The 18,483-nt window shown below is 53.7% G+C and overlaps 2 protein-coding genes across 2 annotated transcripts in view; one reads left to right on the top strand and one right to left on the bottom strand.

Annotated features, from left to right (window-relative positions):
* Positions 1 to 455: 455 nt before the first annotated feature.
* Positions 456 to 18,483, bottom strand: part of DPP7 (dipeptidyl peptidase 7) — a 28,267-nt gene continuing 10,239 nt past the window's right edge. The window contains exons 6-13 of the mRNA XM_065853499.2: positions 16,850 to 16,931; positions 15,024 to 15,190; positions 13,793 to 13,853; positions 4,997 to 5,115; positions 4,759 to 4,915; positions 4,394 to 4,458; positions 3,551 to 3,621; positions 456 to 2,998 (exon numbers count right to left, since the gene is read on the bottom strand). Coding sequence (XP_065709571.1) covers positions 2,857 to 2,998; positions 3,551 to 3,621; positions 4,394 to 4,458; positions 4,759 to 4,915; positions 4,997 to 5,115; positions 13,793 to 13,853; positions 15,024 to 15,190; positions 16,850 to 16,931 — 864 coding nt within the window. The 3' untranslated portion in view covers positions 456 to 2,856. The remainder of the gene's footprint in view (positions 2,999 to 3,550; positions 3,622 to 4,393; positions 4,459 to 4,758; positions 4,916 to 4,996; positions 5,116 to 13,792; positions 13,854 to 15,023; positions 15,191 to 16,849; positions 16,932 to 18,483) is intronic.
* LOC136110564 (kelch-like protein 9) lies at positions 6,043 to 14,258 on the top strand. Its single transcript, XM_065854095.2, is given in 6 exon segments — positions 6,043 to 6,148; positions 6,150 to 6,357; positions 6,360 to 7,432; positions 8,564 to 8,816; positions 11,240 to 11,400; positions 12,565 to 14,258. Coding segments are annotated over 6 exon segments (2,160 nt in total). The 5' UTR covers positions 6,043 to 6,082; the 3' UTR covers positions 12,964 to 14,258.

The following is an 18,483-nucleotide window of genomic DNA, read 5'->3' as shown; positions in this document are numbered from 1 at the left end:
GAAAAGGCGAGCGGATTGTGTGCAAAAACAACCCCTTTTGTCAGCACCTGAATGTTGTGAAATAGCACGGGTGGCTGACACGGGGGCTCTGGGAAGCTCTTGCTCGGTGGTGGCAGCGAGGACCCCACGCTGCGAATACTCAGCACAAAGCGCGTGTTTGAGCAATGGCCCAGGAACCAAACAACGCTGAGACTGCTGTGTAAGTACCGTAAGCCCTGGGAGGCTCCTCTGTGAACTCATGACATGGTTATAAATAGGTCACCTGAGGCATGACATTGATTACCAGGATTTAATAGTTTTGCAAGTACGCTACTATTTATTGGAGGATAGAAATTCCAGTAGGTAAGAATCCACCTGTTTATGTGCAAAGATGAGTTTACTCCACCTGGAAAGGTGAGAAATATCTTTTTTTCTTCTCTGGTTATATTGCCAAGCAAAGAAATTACATCACACACTTTGATAAACTTGTAATTTATTTTAAGAAGACCGGCAGATTTCTCAAGTGAAGCGTGCTCTGGTGGTCACCGATGCGGGATCCCGAGTGACAGCAGCACACACCACGATTACCTGCTGTAAATCTCCAGCTCAACAACTGGGGATCTCCGGTACAAGTTGAAAACACAACCAACCAACCCAAACCCGCAGCACTGGATGAGGCCGATACAACCGGTCACTGGAGGGTCCCCGGGGAGCCCCACCTCTGCTGCTCCACTGGTTAAAAACAACTTTGCTTCAGCCTTCGTGTGCCTCCTGCAACTGTGCTTTCCAGGACAATGATCAATCTTGGGTATTAAGGCACACTTTTATTTCCACCAGTTATAATGCCTTCTCATTCTGAGTGAGTGTGAAACCCACACAGCGGGGTTTGGGCTTCAGTCAGTGATTTGGCCTTTTTTTCTTTAGCGTGTTCTTAGGGACGGGTGGGACACGTTTGTATCCTGGTGGGGGGCGCTGGGCCGCCCCGTGCGCAGGACTGAGCGGAGCTTGGCTGGAGCTCGGGAATACAAGCAGAATTTCCAGCCTTTGGGAGATGGGGCAGGTGCTCTCCAGGAATGCGAGGATGCTGTGAAGTTATGCAGGGAGAAAATCAGAAGGGCCAAAGCTCCACTAGAGCTGAGCCCGCCTGGGCTGTAAAAGGGAACAAGAAATGTTGCTATAAATACATCAGCAACAAAAGGAGGGCTAAGGAGAACCTCCACCCCCTGATGGATGCAGGGGGGGGAAACAGAGTGACAGAGGACAAGGCAATGGCGGCGTCTTTAAACGTGAGACCGGTTGTGCTGCAGGTACCCAGCCCCAGGGACAGAGCGCAGAATGAAGCCCCCATAATCCAAGGGGAAATGTTTGGTGACCTGCTACAGAATTTGGAAACACACGAGTCTATGGGGCCAGATGGGATCCACCCAAGGGTGCTGAGGGAGCTGGCAGAGGTGCTCACCGAGCCACTTTCAGTTATTTATCAGCAGTCCTGGCTAACTGAGGAGGTCCCAGGAAGTTGGCAAATGTGGCGCCCGTCTACAGGAAGGGCTGGAAGGAGAATCTGCAGAATTCCAGGCCTGTCAGTCTGAGCTGGGTGCTGGGGAAGGTCGTGGAACAGATCAACCCGAGTGCCATGCTGAGGCACACACAGGACAACCCAGTGATCAGGGCCAGCCAGCATGGGTTTGTGAAAGGCAGGTCCTGTTTGACCAACCTGATCTCCTTCTACAAGGTGACCCATGTGGGAGATGAGGGAAAGGCTCTGGATGTTGTGTACTTAGACTTCAGTAACGTATCCCACAGCATCTGCTGGAGAAGCTGCAGCTCATGGCCTGGATGGTGTATCTGCGATGGGCAAAGAACTGGCTGGAGGGCCAGGCCCAAAGAGTTGTGGTGAACGGAGCCAAATCCAGTTGGTGACCGGTCATGAGTGGTGTCCCCAGGGCTCAGTACTGGGGCCAGTTCTGTTTAGTTTCTTTATCAATGATCTGGACGAGGGGATTGAGTGCACCCTCAGTAAGTTTGCAGATGACACCAGGTTGGTTGGAAGTGTTGATCTGCTGGAGGGTGGGAAGGCCATACAGAGGGGTCTGGACCAGCTGGATCACTGGGCTGAGGCCAGTTGCCTGAGGTTCAACAAGGCCAAGTGCCGGGTCCTGCACCTGGGTCACAACAACCCCATGAACGCTGCAGGCTGGGGAAGAGCGGCTGGAAAGTGCCCGGTGGAAAAGGACCTGGGGGTGTTGGTGACAGCGGCTGAACATGAGCCGGCGTGTGCCCAGGTGGCCAAGAGGCCACCAGCATCCTGGCTTGTATCAGGAATAGTGTGGCCAGCAGGATTAGAGAAGTGATTGTGTCACTGTACTCGGTGCTGGTGAGGCCAAACCTCGAATCCTGTGTTCAGTTTTGGGCCCCTCATCATAAGAAGGACATTGAAATACTGGAGAGAGTGCAGAGGAGGGACCGGAGCTGGTGAGGGGCTGGAGCACAAGTGTGATGGGAGCGGCTGGGGGACCTGGGGGGTTCAGCTGGAGAACAGGAGCTGAGGGGAGACCTTCTGATCTCTGAACTGCCTGAAAGGAGCTTGGAGCCAGGGGGGTCGGGCTCTGCTCCCCAGGAACAAGCGCCAGGAGCAGAGGAAACGGCCTCAAGTTGCACCAGGGGAGGTTGAGGTTGGATGTGGGGAACAATTTCTTCCCCAAAGGGCTGTGGGGCATTGGAACAGGCTGCCCAGGGCAGTGCTGGAGCCACCATCCCTGGAGGGCTGGACAGACGGACATGAGGTTCTCAGGACATGGGGCAGTGCCAGAGTAGGTTATGGTTGGACTGGACTATCTTGAGGGTCTCTTCCAGCCAAAGTGATTCTATGTGTTGTATTCACACCCATCCACCTGCTGAAGCTTCCCAGCGTTTCCCTGATGTTCTCTCCATCCGTGCGGATTTCACCCAGTGACTGATGATCCTCGCTTCGAGCCTGCGCACCTCTGTGACGGACGGGGGGTCAGCTGGATTGTGTCCTCTAGAGAGAGCAGAGCAATGTCAGCTGGGAGTGGGAAGCAGCTCTTTGCCTCTTGCACAGGGAAAGCCAAGCCAGGAAACTGAAGGACAGAGATTATCTATTTTGTTCTTCATATTCATCCCCTGGAAAACAAGTGACAGTGTCGCACCCCCCAGGAGGCTGGGAGGCAGCCTTGAGAGTCCTGAGCGCTCCCTTGCATCAGTGCGGGCTGCCCTCTCTGCTGCCCTGAGGGCTGTTGGCAAATGCCAAGAAACGCTGGACTACTTCATGTGACTGATCGCTACAGGCTGCCTCACACTGGTGCCCATCCCTGTGCAAGAACGTGTTCTAATCAAAGTACTCAGTAATGAAAGTACTCAGCTTAGTGCTGAGTTCTGCAGAGCCCGGCTCCCCTGACGGCTCTCAGAGCGCTGTGCGGGGCAGATGTGCTGCTCTGCGGTTACGCTGCACCAGTCTGGTACCCAGCCCGCTCTAGGTACGGTGTGTCCTGCTTCTTTGGACTGTGCCCAGCTAAGATCAAACACCAGGGCAGGAGGGTTTGTCAGTACTTACCGCAGATCTAGGTGATGAGCGCCTCCTTTAATCGTCAACGCAATTAGTGAAGAACTGAGGCTGCTGTTTATCTGGAAGGAGAAGGAGTAAAGACAAACTCTCACCAAGTGGCTGGGCGGAACTGGGCATCAGTTCTGAAAACTGGAAAATCAGCTGGGCAGGACTGAGGGAAAGCTCAGGATCATTGGTACGGCCAATATTGTGTGTGCGACTCACAGTCCTAATGAGCCAAATGATCTGTCTTCCCCCAAGAGGAAAGCTCAGCCAACTCAGCCTGTTCCAGTACCGGCAGTTTGCAGCTAACAGGCTCCTTTGGCTGATGCACCCTAAGCAGCCCATTCCTCCTGCAGCTGGGGTTGCCAAGCCAGCCTAAAACAAGGTACTTGTGCATTGCAAGCAGGCGCTCAACTAACTCAAAATCCAGCTCTGGTTCATCTTGACTAGAGCTCTACCATTGCTCGTTGAACCTAAACCAAAATACACCCTGGTCGAGGTGCTGCCTGCAGCAGCTGTTTGGCCTCACACCGAGGAGCACGGGGCTGTCAGCACCGAGCCCGCGTCTGCACACAAACCGACAGGGCTGTGCTCCAGATCCGGGTGCTGGTTCAGGAGGCTCCTGCTGTCTCTGAACTGGCAAAGCCACCTTTGCTGTGTCAGTGTTCCTGGCTCATGGACTCATTCAAACGTGTCCTGAGGCTCCTGAATGGTTCAGCAGAAAACAACCACTTACAGAAACTCAGAATGGTGAAGATGAGTCACCAGAGCTGCTTTGAAAGGGAGAGGGGGCGCTGTGTCACCTGGAAAAGCTGCTCTGTGCTCGGTGTCAGGAGTGCACGTGCTTACCCCTCCTCTGGCCCACGGGTCCAAGTCTCCATTCGAAAAAATAATGTTGCTTGCACTTTTCAGGTCTGAAATTCAGAAAGGTGACATTTGAGAGGTGCCTTTCCTGCCCATTTACCCAAATCTATTTGGCTACTGCAGCAAACATGGCCAAGAACAGAAAACATGGGAGAATGAAACAAATTCTTGGCAGTTTTTAGGTTTTCCACTTCTGCCTCAAGGAGGCACGGAAAGGTCTGTTTGGCTGCAGCACAAGGCCCTGAGTTGTGCCAGGCTCGCTGGGCTGGACTCCCCGAGCTCCGCCGGGCACAGGGGGCACAGCCGCACAGGCACAGGGTGACAAAGGGACGAGAGCCGGCACAACTCACCTCCGCCCCAAAAGTTTATCTGCAGCCAGCGCGCGCGGGGCCTGACGCGCCACCTGCTCCAGCAGTACTGCTCTCGCATGGCCTCTGTGAACGGCATCTCGGGGAACATGTCGGTCACGTTGTTGCTGTTGAAAGTTAAGTTGATCTCGGTGCAAACCTAAGAGAGGTACAAGAACTGTCATGGGGTGTGGGGATAACCAGGGCAGCAGTGAAAGCTGTTGGTGTCTCCAAAACATACCTGGTAGTCCCAGGCCTCGGCGTCTGAGCCGGTGCCGCAGCCCGTGGGGTCGGCGCAGGCCTGGTACAGCTGGTATATGTCATAACACTGCGCCGAGCTGGAGGAGTTGTACAACACCCCTGCGAGGGAGAACACAGCACAAAGCCGGTCAGTGCTGCCCACCCACCGATCCCGCACCAGCATCACGGCCGGGACCGAGCCAAGGAGCAGCTGTCACAGAGTCACAGAATGTCAGGGGTTGGAGGGCCCTGGAAAGCTCATCCAGTGCAATCCCCCATGGAGCAGGAACACCCAGCTGAGGTTCCACAGGAAGGTGTCCAGGCGGGTTTGAATGTCTGCAGAGAAGGAGACTCCACAACCCCCCTGGGCAGCCTGGGCCAGGCTCTGCCACCCTCACCAGGAACAAGTTGCTTCTCAAATTTAAGTGGAACCTCCTGTGTTCCAGTTTGCACCCATTGCCCCTTGTCCTGTCACTGGTTGTCACCCAGAAGAGCCTGGCTCCATCCTCCTGACACTGCCCCTTTCCATATTGATCCCCATGAACGAGCCACCCCTCAGTCTCCTCCTGGCAGAGCTGGGGCAGAGCTGGCAGGCCCTGCACCAGTGCTGGTTCACCATCCCAACTTTATGCCAAAGCTTTTCAATGGCCTCAAGCCCATTGTGTGATCCCCTTTACTTCTCCTGTGTCCACAGCTCAGGAGCCTCCCAGGTGCTCGCTCTCTGCTCTCTGTTTGTGCCAAAAGCCAATGTCCTTGTGAGAGCCCGAACTTCCAAGCCCAGGCACACGCAGGAGCCGCTGTGTACGGCACAGTACACGAACCCTCCAAACTGAATGGGCCACGACTGCTGAGACTTGCCCACCCCCTCCCTGAAAGGAGATGTTGTCTGAATCCATTGCATTTACTCAGAGGGCCAAGGGTGTTACGTCACAGACAGGATTTTGTTTGCCTGTTGTTCAGGAAGGGAAAGGCAGCATGTGTGGGCTTGCCCAGATGAAAGAGCTCCTGACCAGCGGGCCCGGCGAAGCATAGCTGGGGAGCTGCTGTTTTGTGCAGATGGGTAGTTACCAGATAGCGAGGAGGAGGAATGTGGCTCGGCGGGGCGTCCGCTGCTGCCAGCGCCACAGCCCACAGTAAAACCCACAGACACCGGGGTTTGTGTGACAACCAGCAGCAAGAGCTCCACTTGCAAACTGCCCCTGCGGCTCTGCCACCGAGACGGGTGGAAGCTGCAGCCGCTGCCTTTTGGAGGCTCCGTGGTGGGGGCGGCACAGCCCCAGCTCCCTAAAGCACGAAACCGCTGGTTTGGCCGCAGGCGACCGGCCAGGAGATGCACTGAGTGTGCACAGCGGGGAGTCCTGGGGCTGCACCCGCCAGAGCGATGCTGCTCAGCTCGGCCAGCGCGACGGGGCTCGTGTCGGACACCTACCTGGGGAAACTGCTGGAGGGGCTCGGCAGCCTCCGCTCACAGAACGCGCTGTGCGACGTCACGCTGGAGGCTGAAGGGGTTTGCTTTCCAGCCCACAAGGTTGTTTTAGCGTCAGCAAGTAATTACTGCAAGATCCTATTTGTTGGAAACTTGACAAGAGCGGGGAGCCCGGATGGCCCCATCCGGCTGAAAGCCGTCAGTGCTGTGGGGCTGAGGAATGTTCTCAACTTCATTTACTCCAACAAACTGGATCTCTCATTGCAGAACGTCGAGGAGACTTTCAAAGCCGCAGAAACCCTCCTGGTTCGGGAGGTGATCAAGCTGTGCTTTCGCTTTCTGGAGGGCTGCTTGAACTGTGAGAACTGCATGGATGTTCTTAACATTGCTAAGAAACTCGGCCCAGCGGAGTTGAGACAGAAAGCAATGTGCTATGTAGGGCAGCATTACAAACAGATCCTGGCTGACCCCCAGTGCTTGAAAGACCTGGACCGAGGAACCCTTTGTGAAATTTTAGACAGGACCGACATGGCGGGATGCAGCGAGCTGGAGCTGCTCAGAGCCGCCGTGGGCTGGCTGCAGCACGACCGCACGCGGCTGGAACACGCGACAGACGTTTTAAGGCACATAAGGTTCCCCCTCATTCCTTTACAGGACCTGCAGAGCTATGTCCAGGAGGTGCCTCTGATGAGGCTGGGGTCAGGTTGCCACCGGTACCTGCGGGAGGCTCTGAATTACCACTCCCAGCCGTTTGCTCAGCCGGTGCTGCAGACTCGGAGCACGAGCCTCCGCGGCGCTTCCACCGTGCTGCTGGTTGCCGGTGGCAGAACCGCTGACAACGGTGTGTGCAGGGAGATGTGGGCTGCGGACCAGAGCTGCAGCACCTGGCGCAAGGTTGGGGAGCTCTGTGTGCCCGTGTACAACCACTGCGTCGCCATCATCAACAACTTTCTCTTCATCATCGGGGGACAGTGTAAATTTGATCCCACTGGAAAGCAGCCGTCAAACGAGGTGAGTCGGGAGAAACCTTCAGCCTTGGCAAAATGGCTGAGTGAGGAAGGGAGGAGGGCGGGAATCATTCCCACAGATCTCCCACCTCTACAGATTTCCCAGCGCTCTGTGCAGTACTGAGCCCTCGGGAACTCTCCCGGAAGGAGTCAGGTTCTGCTCTGCTGTCACCTCACTCCTGCCATCCTGATCTGTACGCAGCCTCCACAGTGCCGGTTCAGCCAGGTCCATGTCAGTCCATCGATCAATGCCATGAGTGCCACTCCCGTTCCTGGTACTCGCCCAGGGGGCATGGGGCATGGGAACTTGGGAACTGCTCCTTCCTTTGTTTTGCCCTTGAAAGGCCCATCTGCTTTACCTCCCAGGACCTTCCCTTTATGCCTGGAGAGTGAAAAGACTTGTGCAGGATTTTATGTTTTCCTAGATAGCTCCAGTGCGCTTGCCAGAAAAGCCAGCGTGTTTTTCTTTCCCATGCTCGCAGGGGCTGTCCCTGCGCACAGCAGCTCTGCCTGCGGCTGGGAGGCCGCTCAGCGGGGCTCAGCACCCACCGCCTGTGGCTCTGCACATGCTGCCCTTGCTCAGGGACCTGGGCTTTCTAACCACAGCTGACAAGCAAGGCTGGGGAGGTATTAGTGCTGAACAAGACATGAGTGGAGGCCCAGCCTGAGCAGGGCGCTGTGCCCCTGCCTTGATGGCACCAGGAATGGGGGGAGGCAACTCCTGCCCTCCCCCGGGCACGAGCAGCAGGCAAAGCTCAGCTGCTGTCTTTACTATGCATTCAAACAGTAGCAGAGATGCAAAATGTGCTTGTTGAAATCCCACTGGAACAGTTTTCGGCTGACATGTGCTATCATAGCTGGTGTATGAAACAGGTATTTCACTAAGCCAATGTGTTTTGCCTCCTGCTGCTGCAAACTGAGAGCACAACCCGTTCCCAGGCCCCAGACCTTGAGAAAGGCTGTAACTGAGCATCCAGCTCCACTGGGAGGTATTGCTGGGTCAGCCTGTCCAGGTCTGAATGTAAAACCTTCCTCAGCCTGGGGAAAATGCTTATCAATCAGTTCTTGAAGCCACAGGAGACGCAAGCCAGCCGCCCTCCTTCCGCTAACCATCACCCGTCTGCCGCCATCCTAGGTTTTCCGATTCGATCCCCGCAACGCGTCCTGGCTGCAGGTCGCCAGCATGCTGGAGAGGCGGACGCGCTTCCACGCAGGTGTCCTGTCCGATCGCATCTTCGCTGTGGGCGGTGGGACGCTGCTGGGGACCCTCACCCGCACTGTGGAGTGGTACCAGCCCGCGGACAACAAGTGGGAGTTCGCAGCTCCTCTCCCCACGCCTATTGCTGATCACGCTGGCACAACCCACAAGGGAATCCTCTATATTTCAGGTGATAGAGCTTGTAGAAAGCAGCATGTTTTCCTACAGGTCGCTGACATCTCAATGTCACAGTCTAAGCCTGCACCCACAGCTCCAGTGTCCCTTTCCTGCTGTGTCAGCACAGCCTCACTGCCCTCCCGAATGGCAGGAATTGTTTTCACAGAATCACAGAATGGGCTGGGTTGGAAAAGCCCTCAGGGATCATCCAGTCCAACCCTTGGTCCAACTCCAGTCCATTACCAGATCATGGCACTAAGTGCCATGGCCAATCTCAGTTTACAAACCTCCAGGGCCGGTGAGTCCAGCACCTCCCTGGGCAGCCATTCCAATGCTGACCATTCTCTCTGCACAGAATTGCTTTCTCATCTCCAGCCTCAATTTCCCCTGGCAGAGTTGAAGCCCCTGCCCCCTTGTCCTATTGCTGACTGCCTGGGAGAAGAGCCCAATCCCCCCTGGCTAGAACTGCCCTTCAGGTCGTTCTAGAGAGTGCTGAGCTCACCTCTAAGCCTCCTCTGCTCCAGACTGAACAAGCCCAGCTCCCTCAGCCTCTCCCCATAGGGCTTGTGTTCGAGTCCCTTCACCAGTCTTCACCAGTTCTTTCCAAGACACTACAGGTGGCATCACCTGCTTGCAGTCCACATGGCCCTGCTCGCCCTGAGCCTGCAATCCTGGCCAAATCCCAAAGCCTGGTGGTCTGAAAAGGTAAAGCGCAAGCAGGCTGCCACAGTGCTGGGGATGGGATTGAACCCTGGCATTAATCTGAATGTGAGATGTGGGACTAACCCTACTGTCCCGTACAAAAAGAAGTGCAATGCAGGCTCTTACACGCTGAGCACAGCTCCTGCTGCACGAGGGATCCTCAGTCTTTACAGTGATCGTTGGTAGATGGCGCAGGATGTTTAACAATCAAGCTGCATGGGTTTGAACACTTCAGGAAACTGCTGTGGGATCTTTAGCTTTTGCAGCTACTAATTTGGACTTGAAAGACAATGTTTGGTTTCTCCTAGGAAAAGCACCGTGCTGTTTGTGATGTTGTCTCTGCACTTCCAAGTCCTGGGCCAGGCTGCCATTGCTGTGGGCTCCCCGATCATAAACCAGTTCTGATCAGCTGGGATCTCTGTACTGGTCCAGCGCAGATGAACAGCAGTTGCACAGTTGCAATGAAGTTCTGCACTGTCCTCCCGTGGCCCCTCATTAATGTTTATAAATATATAAAGGGTGTCAAGAGGATGGAGCCAGGCTCTTCTCGGTGACAACCAGTGACAGGACAAGGGGCAATGGGTGCAAACTGGAACACAGGAGGTTCCACTGAAAGATGAGAAGAAACGTCTTCTCAGTAAGGGTAACAGAACACTGGCCCAGGCTGCCCAGGGAGGCTGTGGAGTCTCCTTCTCTGCAGACATTCAAACCCGCCTGGACCCCTTCCTGTGGAACCTCAGCTGGGTGTTCCTGCTCCATGGGGGATTGCACTGGATGAGCTTTTCCAGGTCCCTTCAACCCCTGGCACTCTGTGACTCTGTGACAGCAGCACAGGGCGATGCTGCCCGGGGTGAGCCCGCAGGTCCCACACAGGCAGCGTCCATGGGTAACGGTCCAGATGGGGAATGGCTGAGGCTCAGGGTCAAGTCCTTGCTTGGACCCAGCTGGCCCACAGTGCCAACCCTCATTGGTCTCAATTCCTACCAGAGAGCAAGGACAAAATTGCCTCACAGAGCTTCAAACATACCATAGTGATCTAGGCTGGATAACACTACACCCCTCGGGTGTAATATCTGACATACCCATAGTGTGTGTTTCCTTCTCCACTAGTGGGGTGACTGCAGATGTGACCTGGCTGGCCCACAGCCCTGCCCAAGCAAACCCAACAGTTCAGAGCGTTCCTTTGGTACAAGATCTAAACACAAGCTCCACACAGACAGTGTCCGCACACAGCAAGAGGCAGCTGGAGACCCTTCCCACAGCAGCACCTTCCTTCTGCACAGAGCTTTTCACACTGCCCCCCTGAAATACAGGAATGAGTGCACAGTAGGTAACAACAGCACTCACAGGTTGGCTCTGAAAAAAGCTCTGAACACTTTTGTTTGAAAGCACCATTCTGTGACTGCGGGTGCTGGAAGCAGATTCCCTGAGTAAAGCTGTTCCGGTTACACCTGAAATACCCCAAGAACTTCACTGAAAAATCTTTCGTGGAAGCTGTTTACACAAAGAGCTGGAGCTGTGTGGGTCGGGTTTTTTTTCTCCTCTTTAAAATACCTACGCAGCTCAGGTTTTAGATGTCACACTGCGTCAGCTCTGCATAATGTGGGAAACGTTAAACCTGAGCTGCTTAGGTGTTTTAAAGAAAAAACCGATCGGCTCTGCTGGTGCTTGCAGAACGTCTGCTGGATGTCAGAGGTGGTGGATACATTGTCAAGACTCCTCCTTTCCTTCCAGGGGGCTTCTCTGGGGGCAAAACCTTACGAGACACTCACAGCTACCTCCCTCGGCTCCGGCGCTGGGTTGGCAGCAGCCCCATGGCGTTTGCCCGCTGTGACCACGGGATGGCCGCGGTCAGGGATGGGATCTTCTGCATGGGAGGAAGGACACTGAAAGGAGTAAGTTTGTTTGTTCTTATGATCCCCAATCTGATCTAAAATGGGGTCTCTGTATTGCTAGGCCCTGCCTGGTTTATTCCAACAGGGTGACCCGTGACTCCATTGTTTTTGGGCTCTCAGTGCACTGGCACGGTCACAAGTCAGGCCCATTTGCTTATGAAGCATGTCTGCCATTACAGTCACGCGCATTAGCAGCTGCCTTGTTGTCACACTCTTATCTTCCAGAGCACAAAGGCTGTTCAAAGCGCTTTTTTAAGCAGAGAAAACATAGGGTGGAGGCCCAGCCTGCTCACACAGGCAAACCCAAGTGTAAAACTGGTCACGTTGCTGCCCCAAACACACTGAGCACCTGATTTCCTTTGTTTGAGCTGAGCGGGGGCACAATGCCAGCAGACGGGAAGAGGAATGAACTGCAGTGATGACAGGAGCTTAGACTAAAACCCTTTCCTAAAGGAAAGATGGGCTTAAGTCCTGGAATGCAAAGGAAGTCTCTCCAAAGCTGTATTTCCCCTCTCTGGAGAGGGAACGCAGTGCCCAGCCTGCTGGGAGGAGGCCGGACAGGCACTAAAAGACTCACTCGAGAATCCCATTCCCTGAAGCCAAGAGAACTGAGTTTTCAGAGATCATTCAGCAGTTCCCATTTGAAAGTGTAAAGACTGCAGGCCTGACCTGATTTTACCACGACAGGTAGGGTTTCTTTTGAAGGAGTGCGGGCATGTCAGAGCACTTAACTGCTTGCTGAGGAAGGGATAGAAATCTATAAAGGAAAACTGCTGGCATCAAATTCCCCCAGGTGACACACACTCAGTTACTGTCCACAACTCAATGCAATGAGATGGTTTCCTTCATCACAAGTTAAAAGTCCGGACAGCAGGCAGGACTTGGGCTATTCCAGTTCCCAGAGGTCACTGTGACTCCTTGCTCAGCTCACTGCTCTGATTTACCAAGAACGCTCCTTTAAAGCCATTCTGGTATTTTGTTCAGTTTCTTTTGAGGCTCTGATTGCTGAGGGTGGATCAAAAATCAGGCACCTTGAGCCCCACAGCATTCAAATAGCTGTTGAGACACTGGTTTTCTTTCTCATGAACCAAGTGAGCCTGATGTGCCAGTGACTCCCACTCAGGGTGCGGTGCAGCGGATGAGCATTGCTCTGGTTCTTTGCAGGTGGAGGAATGGATCCACGTCAACGAGACCGAGTATTATTGCCCTGGAAGCAACCAGTGGACAACGCTCACACTGTCCCCGTTCAGCTGCTGCCAGTTCAGCATCGCGGCCCTGGGGCCCGTGCTCTACCTCACGGGGGGCGCGTCGCTGCAGCACATGCAGAAAGCAGACAGCGTTTTCCTGTACAACACGGAGGGGCGGGTTTGGCAGAAAGCCGGTCCCCTGCCCAAGGCTCTGGTGGATCACGCCTCTTGCGTGATTGAACTGTCCCACGGGAATGCGGCTGCGCAGACGGGCAGGGGCACCAAGTGCTCCCCTGGAGGCAGGACAAAGGAACCTGCCCTCAGCTTGTTCATCACAAAGGAACGAGAATCCCACTCTGCCTCAGAAAAGAAGTAGGATGTGAATACGTCAAGCAGATCTTACAGCGTTTGCCAAGGGATTCGTATTTCAACAACTCTCGGAGCTGCCGGCCAAACCCCTTGAGCAGTGATTTGAACTGGAATGTTCCACTGGGTGCTGTCATGGTGACATGTATAATTTGCAAAAAAAGCGTTAGTTCCCAATCCTACTAAGCTGCATTAAACCCATAAGAATTCCTTAAATCAATTTTTTGTCATTCAGAACCTGTTTTTCTGAATAATGACCAATACAGAACGTATTTTTAATGAGCGACTTGAGAGATTTTATGAGGAAGTCCTCAAAAGAGCTTTGGATTCTGTCTCTAATAATTTCCTTACAAACACTGCTGGCTGGCAAATTAAGGACTCACAGAAATAGATATACACAATGTATTTAAGTCTGTCTTGCCACTGGTTTAAGACTGTAGGGCACTGTGGTGCCCACCCTGTCCTCAACAAGCAGAGCAGATTTCCTCCAGTGGGTGTGCACTGAACCTGGATTGCTTGAACCGGAGGGTGGGTGAACTTCTAGAAAGAACCAAGTACCTTAGAAGTCCACATCTCCCAGACAATAGATGGGCTAAAGGGCTGCAACGGCTGAAAAACCTGATGAGGGGAAGTCTGGGAAGGTGAGAGAATGAACCCATGGGCCACCTCAGGACATCCCGGCGGACAAAGCCAACATGGAGCAAAGCGTCCCCGTGGGAGATGGAGTCAGAGCAGCTCCCAGGACACCCAACCCACCCCAACGCAATGGCTCTGCTTACGGGTGCTTCTGGAGCAGAGCGCGTGAGATAAAAGACAAAACTGATGCTACACTCACTCACCAACAAGAGCAGCCAGGCCTCGGATTGGGTCTGTGTGGGTAAGGATTTGCTCACAGCCAACCTGGATGGGACACATTACAAGTAAATTGCAGACGGTTAACAGTCTCAGCTCCACAGGAGGGCTAAGCTGGAAGATTCATTCAAATTATCACACATTTTATGGTTCAGCAGCTTTCCAAGGGCCTAATGCAAGAGGTTTTTTTTGATTGTTTGTTTGTTTTCCTCCCTTTTAGTAACAAAATACATAGAGACAAGGAGACAGGGCCAGGACAAACAGTTCCCTTTCCAAGTCAAACAGCTGTGGAGAGGCCACAGTGATACACAGCAGTTCCTACTTCCTGCAGTCAGAACATTTCAATGCTCTCCTCAAGGGAGGGTAGAATAATGATTTCCACCTTACAGGTTGTTAAGCTGGATGCCCAGTGGAGCCAGGGACAGCAGCTCCCGGCTCCCAGCACAGCGCAGCCCCTACCAACTCCTGCACAGGATGCATTTTGCTCCGGGTAGGACTCAAACCATAAACGACACAAAGCCAGAGGCAAATCGAGTCGCATCGGCGTGGTGAGCGGCAGCACCCGCCCGACCGCGCTCCAGATTTGCAACAGCAGCTGCTGATGTGGGTTCAGAGCTGGGACCTCCAACAGCAGCTGCTGTCTGAGGAATCTTTGTCACCACGAAGAACCAGGTGCCTTCCCACACTTTGCCATCTCCGTCTTTCTTGAAAGTTTACAGGTTTTCCAGTCCCACAGCAGCAGACATTTCTCTGCATTACATTCTGAGGTACGTCATCTTCCTAGGCGCTACTTACAAAGCATCCTAATTTTTGGATCTCTATCCCTACCGACTAAGAAAAAGACATTTATGAAATAGTGTTGAGGTGGGCTACAACAAAACTACATTTTTTCAAACACTATAGGTTTTTAGTGTTTAAAAGCTGAAGTCAACCAGTTTGCACAGGCTGAGGTGTCTAAGGTGACGGCAGAGCAGGGCAGGAGCGGCTCCAGCAAACCCTCCTGATGGGCCCTACAGGAATGCACTGCAAACACAGCACTCACCGTCACAGAGGAGTTTAAAAGGCGTAGATTCACTGTTAGAGTGGAAGTGCTGCAACATCCACCACTAACCCCGTGTCGCCATCACCGATGTGCGTCTGACCGCACCCCGGCCTGCGCAGCCCCCCCCGAGGTGCACACCAGAAATGGAGACTCGCTCGTGTCCCGGTACTACCCACCTTCACTGGGTTGGCAGGGAGGTGGCCCATGAAATCGGTTTTGTACGGGTAGTCCATCATGGCCATCATGGTGAAGGCATTTCTAGCAAACCCAAAAAGTTGGTAAACATCCTCCTTGGTAGAGATCTTATTGCACGTGGACATTTTGCTGCTGATTTCATCATAGGCTGCAGAAGGAAGGAAAACAAAAAAGCACAAACTTCAACAGAGGAAAATAATATCAGGCTTCAGCATCTTGTTTCACTCAGGCATAAGGAGATGCTGTAACACACAGATAAGGTTTCTAGTGGGAAGGACACGTTACATCCGAATTTGCACACATGTGGTTATTCAGGCACAGCTCCCGGTGCAGCCTCAGGGCCTGACGTGGCCCATGGCCCAGGGGCTGCCCCTGCCAGAGCCACGGACACCCCCAGGTGTGCCCGGAGGAGTCAGCGCCCCCCGACAGCAGCAGCCCCGCTGGCACAGCCACAAGAGCAGCTCGGTGTCCCACGGCTGCCTCCCCACTGCAGTGCACCCTGCAGGGCAGCATCCCCAGCCGAGCTCTTCCGCAGGAGAGCAGGGTCCAGCACACAGGTCCCAGCGGGATTCAACAGCCAGAAGAGCTGTCAGGAAAACAAAACAAGAGCTCCCTGGGAGATGGGTGCATTTGCAGTAAGAATTGCCAAGTAAGAACAGTCCTCACAAAGTCACAAAAACTCCTGAGATGTGCCTTCGAACTTCGGGTCAGCTGGAGTCAGGAAATTTATCTTAGAAGAGATTCCTTCAAGCTGCACTCATATACCTTTGTATTTCTGCTGGGGAAACACACTCCCTTCATTTCCATTCCCCATGTTTTGGAGTTGCAGTTCCTGTCTGTCCCGGTGCGACCCTACAAGCTCCCATCACAGCCTGGCCGTCTGTACTTGGAAACCCAAGGTCTGGGACCTGCACTCACTCGAGGGCCTAAGTCTTAAATAATCCCACCTTATCCATCCCGTTGCAGACAGTGTGGCCCCAGACGGACCTTGAAGACGTTGGCTATTTAATGGTAACGTATTTCCTGCTTTGACCCAAAGCTAAATGGGGTTTTGGACCCCTGGCTTCTCTGGGCAATGGCAGGAGCAGCCCCTGCAGCAAGGCAGTGACAGCGGCTGTCGGAGGCACGCAGACCCTGCCCCGCAGCACCACAGCCCAAACCAGGCCTTGAGACAGACCACGGACCCACTGCGACGGTTCCAGCACCACGCAGGGCTCCCAGGAGATGCTGCATCGGCCCACACTATCCAGCCTGGTCAACTTGGGAGACATCACAGAGGTCTTCATCGGTTCCTGCCCTTGACATCACCTAACTGTCCCCAGGCGGGGACGAAGGAGATCGTGACAGCTGCTTTGAGACCTACACTGCTTTCCAAATATTTCTCAGCTATGTCTAGTGAGCTGAGCCATGCAGCTGTCATACCCACCTGAAGAGCTGTCAGTGGTGTGGGTGTTGAGGACAAATATCTGGTGAAACATGAGGCTTTGCCAGCATAAAATGACAGTGGTTTGCACCTGCGGGTGTTTTCGCACTTGTGCAGAAAACATGGTTTCATTAACACTGTACAAGCTTCCACATAGATGCATTCATTTTGGTGTCAGTTACTAATTTTAATGCTAACTGAAACTGCTCACTAAACAAAAAATCAATCATGCAAGCAGAAAAAGGCAGCCGGGTAGGCATTTGCATTGATTTAGCTGAACCAATTCAAAACCTAGCTGAAGAAAACCAAACCAGTGTTTTCCAGGCAGCCGGGCCTGCCCACTGGCTGCCCTTGGGAAGCCATCTCGGGGCTGGTTCTGCTCACCTCCACGCAGGAACAGATCCTTGATCTGCTGGAAGGCTTTGCGGACAGCTGGGACGCAGCCTGGGCCGGACCTGTCGAAATCCTAAAGGGACAGAAAAGACACAGGATCAGGGTTGCACAGGCTGCACCGGGAAGAACTGCCTGGAGTGCCAGGAGGTGACACAGGTTACTGCATGGTCAGAACCTCATCTGCATCTCCAGGAGCAGTGACACCAGCGCTTCCGCCTTGTCCTCCAGACAACCAGCACGTCCCAGCAGAGACACCAGTGCTGACAACCAGCACGTCCCAGCAGAGACACCAGCGCTGACAACCAGCACATCCCAGCAGAGACACCAGCGCTGACAACCAGCACGTCCCAGCAGAGACACCAGCGCTGACAACCAGCACGTCCCAGCAGAGACACCAGCGCTGACAACCAGCACGTCCCAGCAGAGACACCAGCGCTGACAACCAGCACGTCCCAGCAGAGACACCAGCGCTGACAACCAGCACATCCCAGCAGAGACACCAGCGCTGACAACCAGCACGTCCCAGCAGAGACACCAGCGCTGACAACCAGCACATCCCAGCAGAGACACCAGCGCTGACAACCAGCACGTCCCAGCAGACACCAGCAGTCTGCAGCACTCACAGCACAGCAGCGGTGTCACCAGGCCATGGGATGAGCTGGTGGGCACAACACTCTGCACTTAGTGCAGCCACTGGACTGAACACGAAGCAGCAAGCAGAAACACATCAGCCAGGACGTGGGCAGAGCACACCAGGCTGCTAGGCCCAAAAGACTTTTTTTTTAAATTTTTATAACTATTATTTTTTATTTTTCAACACACAACAGCGTCCTTCCATCTGCACTCTGTCTGTGGGAAGGAGCCGTGCAGAGGTCAGTTATACACGGAGGGTAGAGAGTTGGCTTGGGAACCCAGACCTGCTTTCCCTAGGCCTGCCGGTGACCTGCCAGCTGACCAAGAAGGCCGTGTCCTTTTGCTTGGGAAAGACATCACCGATCCTCAAAAAGCAGTTACGGTGTGTTTGAAGAGCTGTGGCTGGTTATGCTGGAGAACAAGTTGTTCCTGCCACTAAGGGCTCTAGCAACCCAAACTGTTTCTCTTCTGTCAGATCACAAGTCAGTTTGAGATCTGCTGGCAACCTGTGCTTTGTCATAGTAAGAATTATTAGGGCTCTTTTAAGGTTCCTTTGCCCTGCTAGAGCAATAGTTAAGTAGTGACAAATCACTAGTTAAGCCTTTTTATTACAAAGACCCAACCTCAACTAAAAAGAAACATGAGACCTTTCTTTTATTCTTAACTCTGCCTTTGCCTGTTAGTTAGGCTTAGAGAAACCACTGTGGAGTTTTCCACATTTTACCTGGCCATCTATTTAGGAGTTCCAGATCTCCTTCTGGATGCACTTACTGATCTTCATCTACTAATGGCTCTAATTGGAGTGTGGGGATGGATCAGCCTGGGGCAGAGGAGCAGGTCTGCCCTGGCTACTGCAACAGCTGAGCTCCCCACGAGGCAGCGCGGGGCTGCTGCCCTGCCCGCCCGCCGAGGAACCACCACCTGTTCTACTCTCACCTGCCGAGGAACCACCACCTGTTCTACTCTCACCTGCTGAGGAACCACCACCTGTT

This window comes from Patagioenas fasciata, chromosome 20 (assembly GCF_037038585.1).
Source record: "Patagioenas fasciata isolate bPatFas1 chromosome 20, bPatFas1.hap1, whole genome shotgun sequence".
NCBI classification, from domain to species: domain Eukaryota; kingdom Metazoa; phylum Chordata; class Aves; order Columbiformes; family Columbidae; genus Patagioenas; species Patagioenas fasciata.
This window is presented reverse-complemented; position numbering and strand designations above follow the sequence as displayed.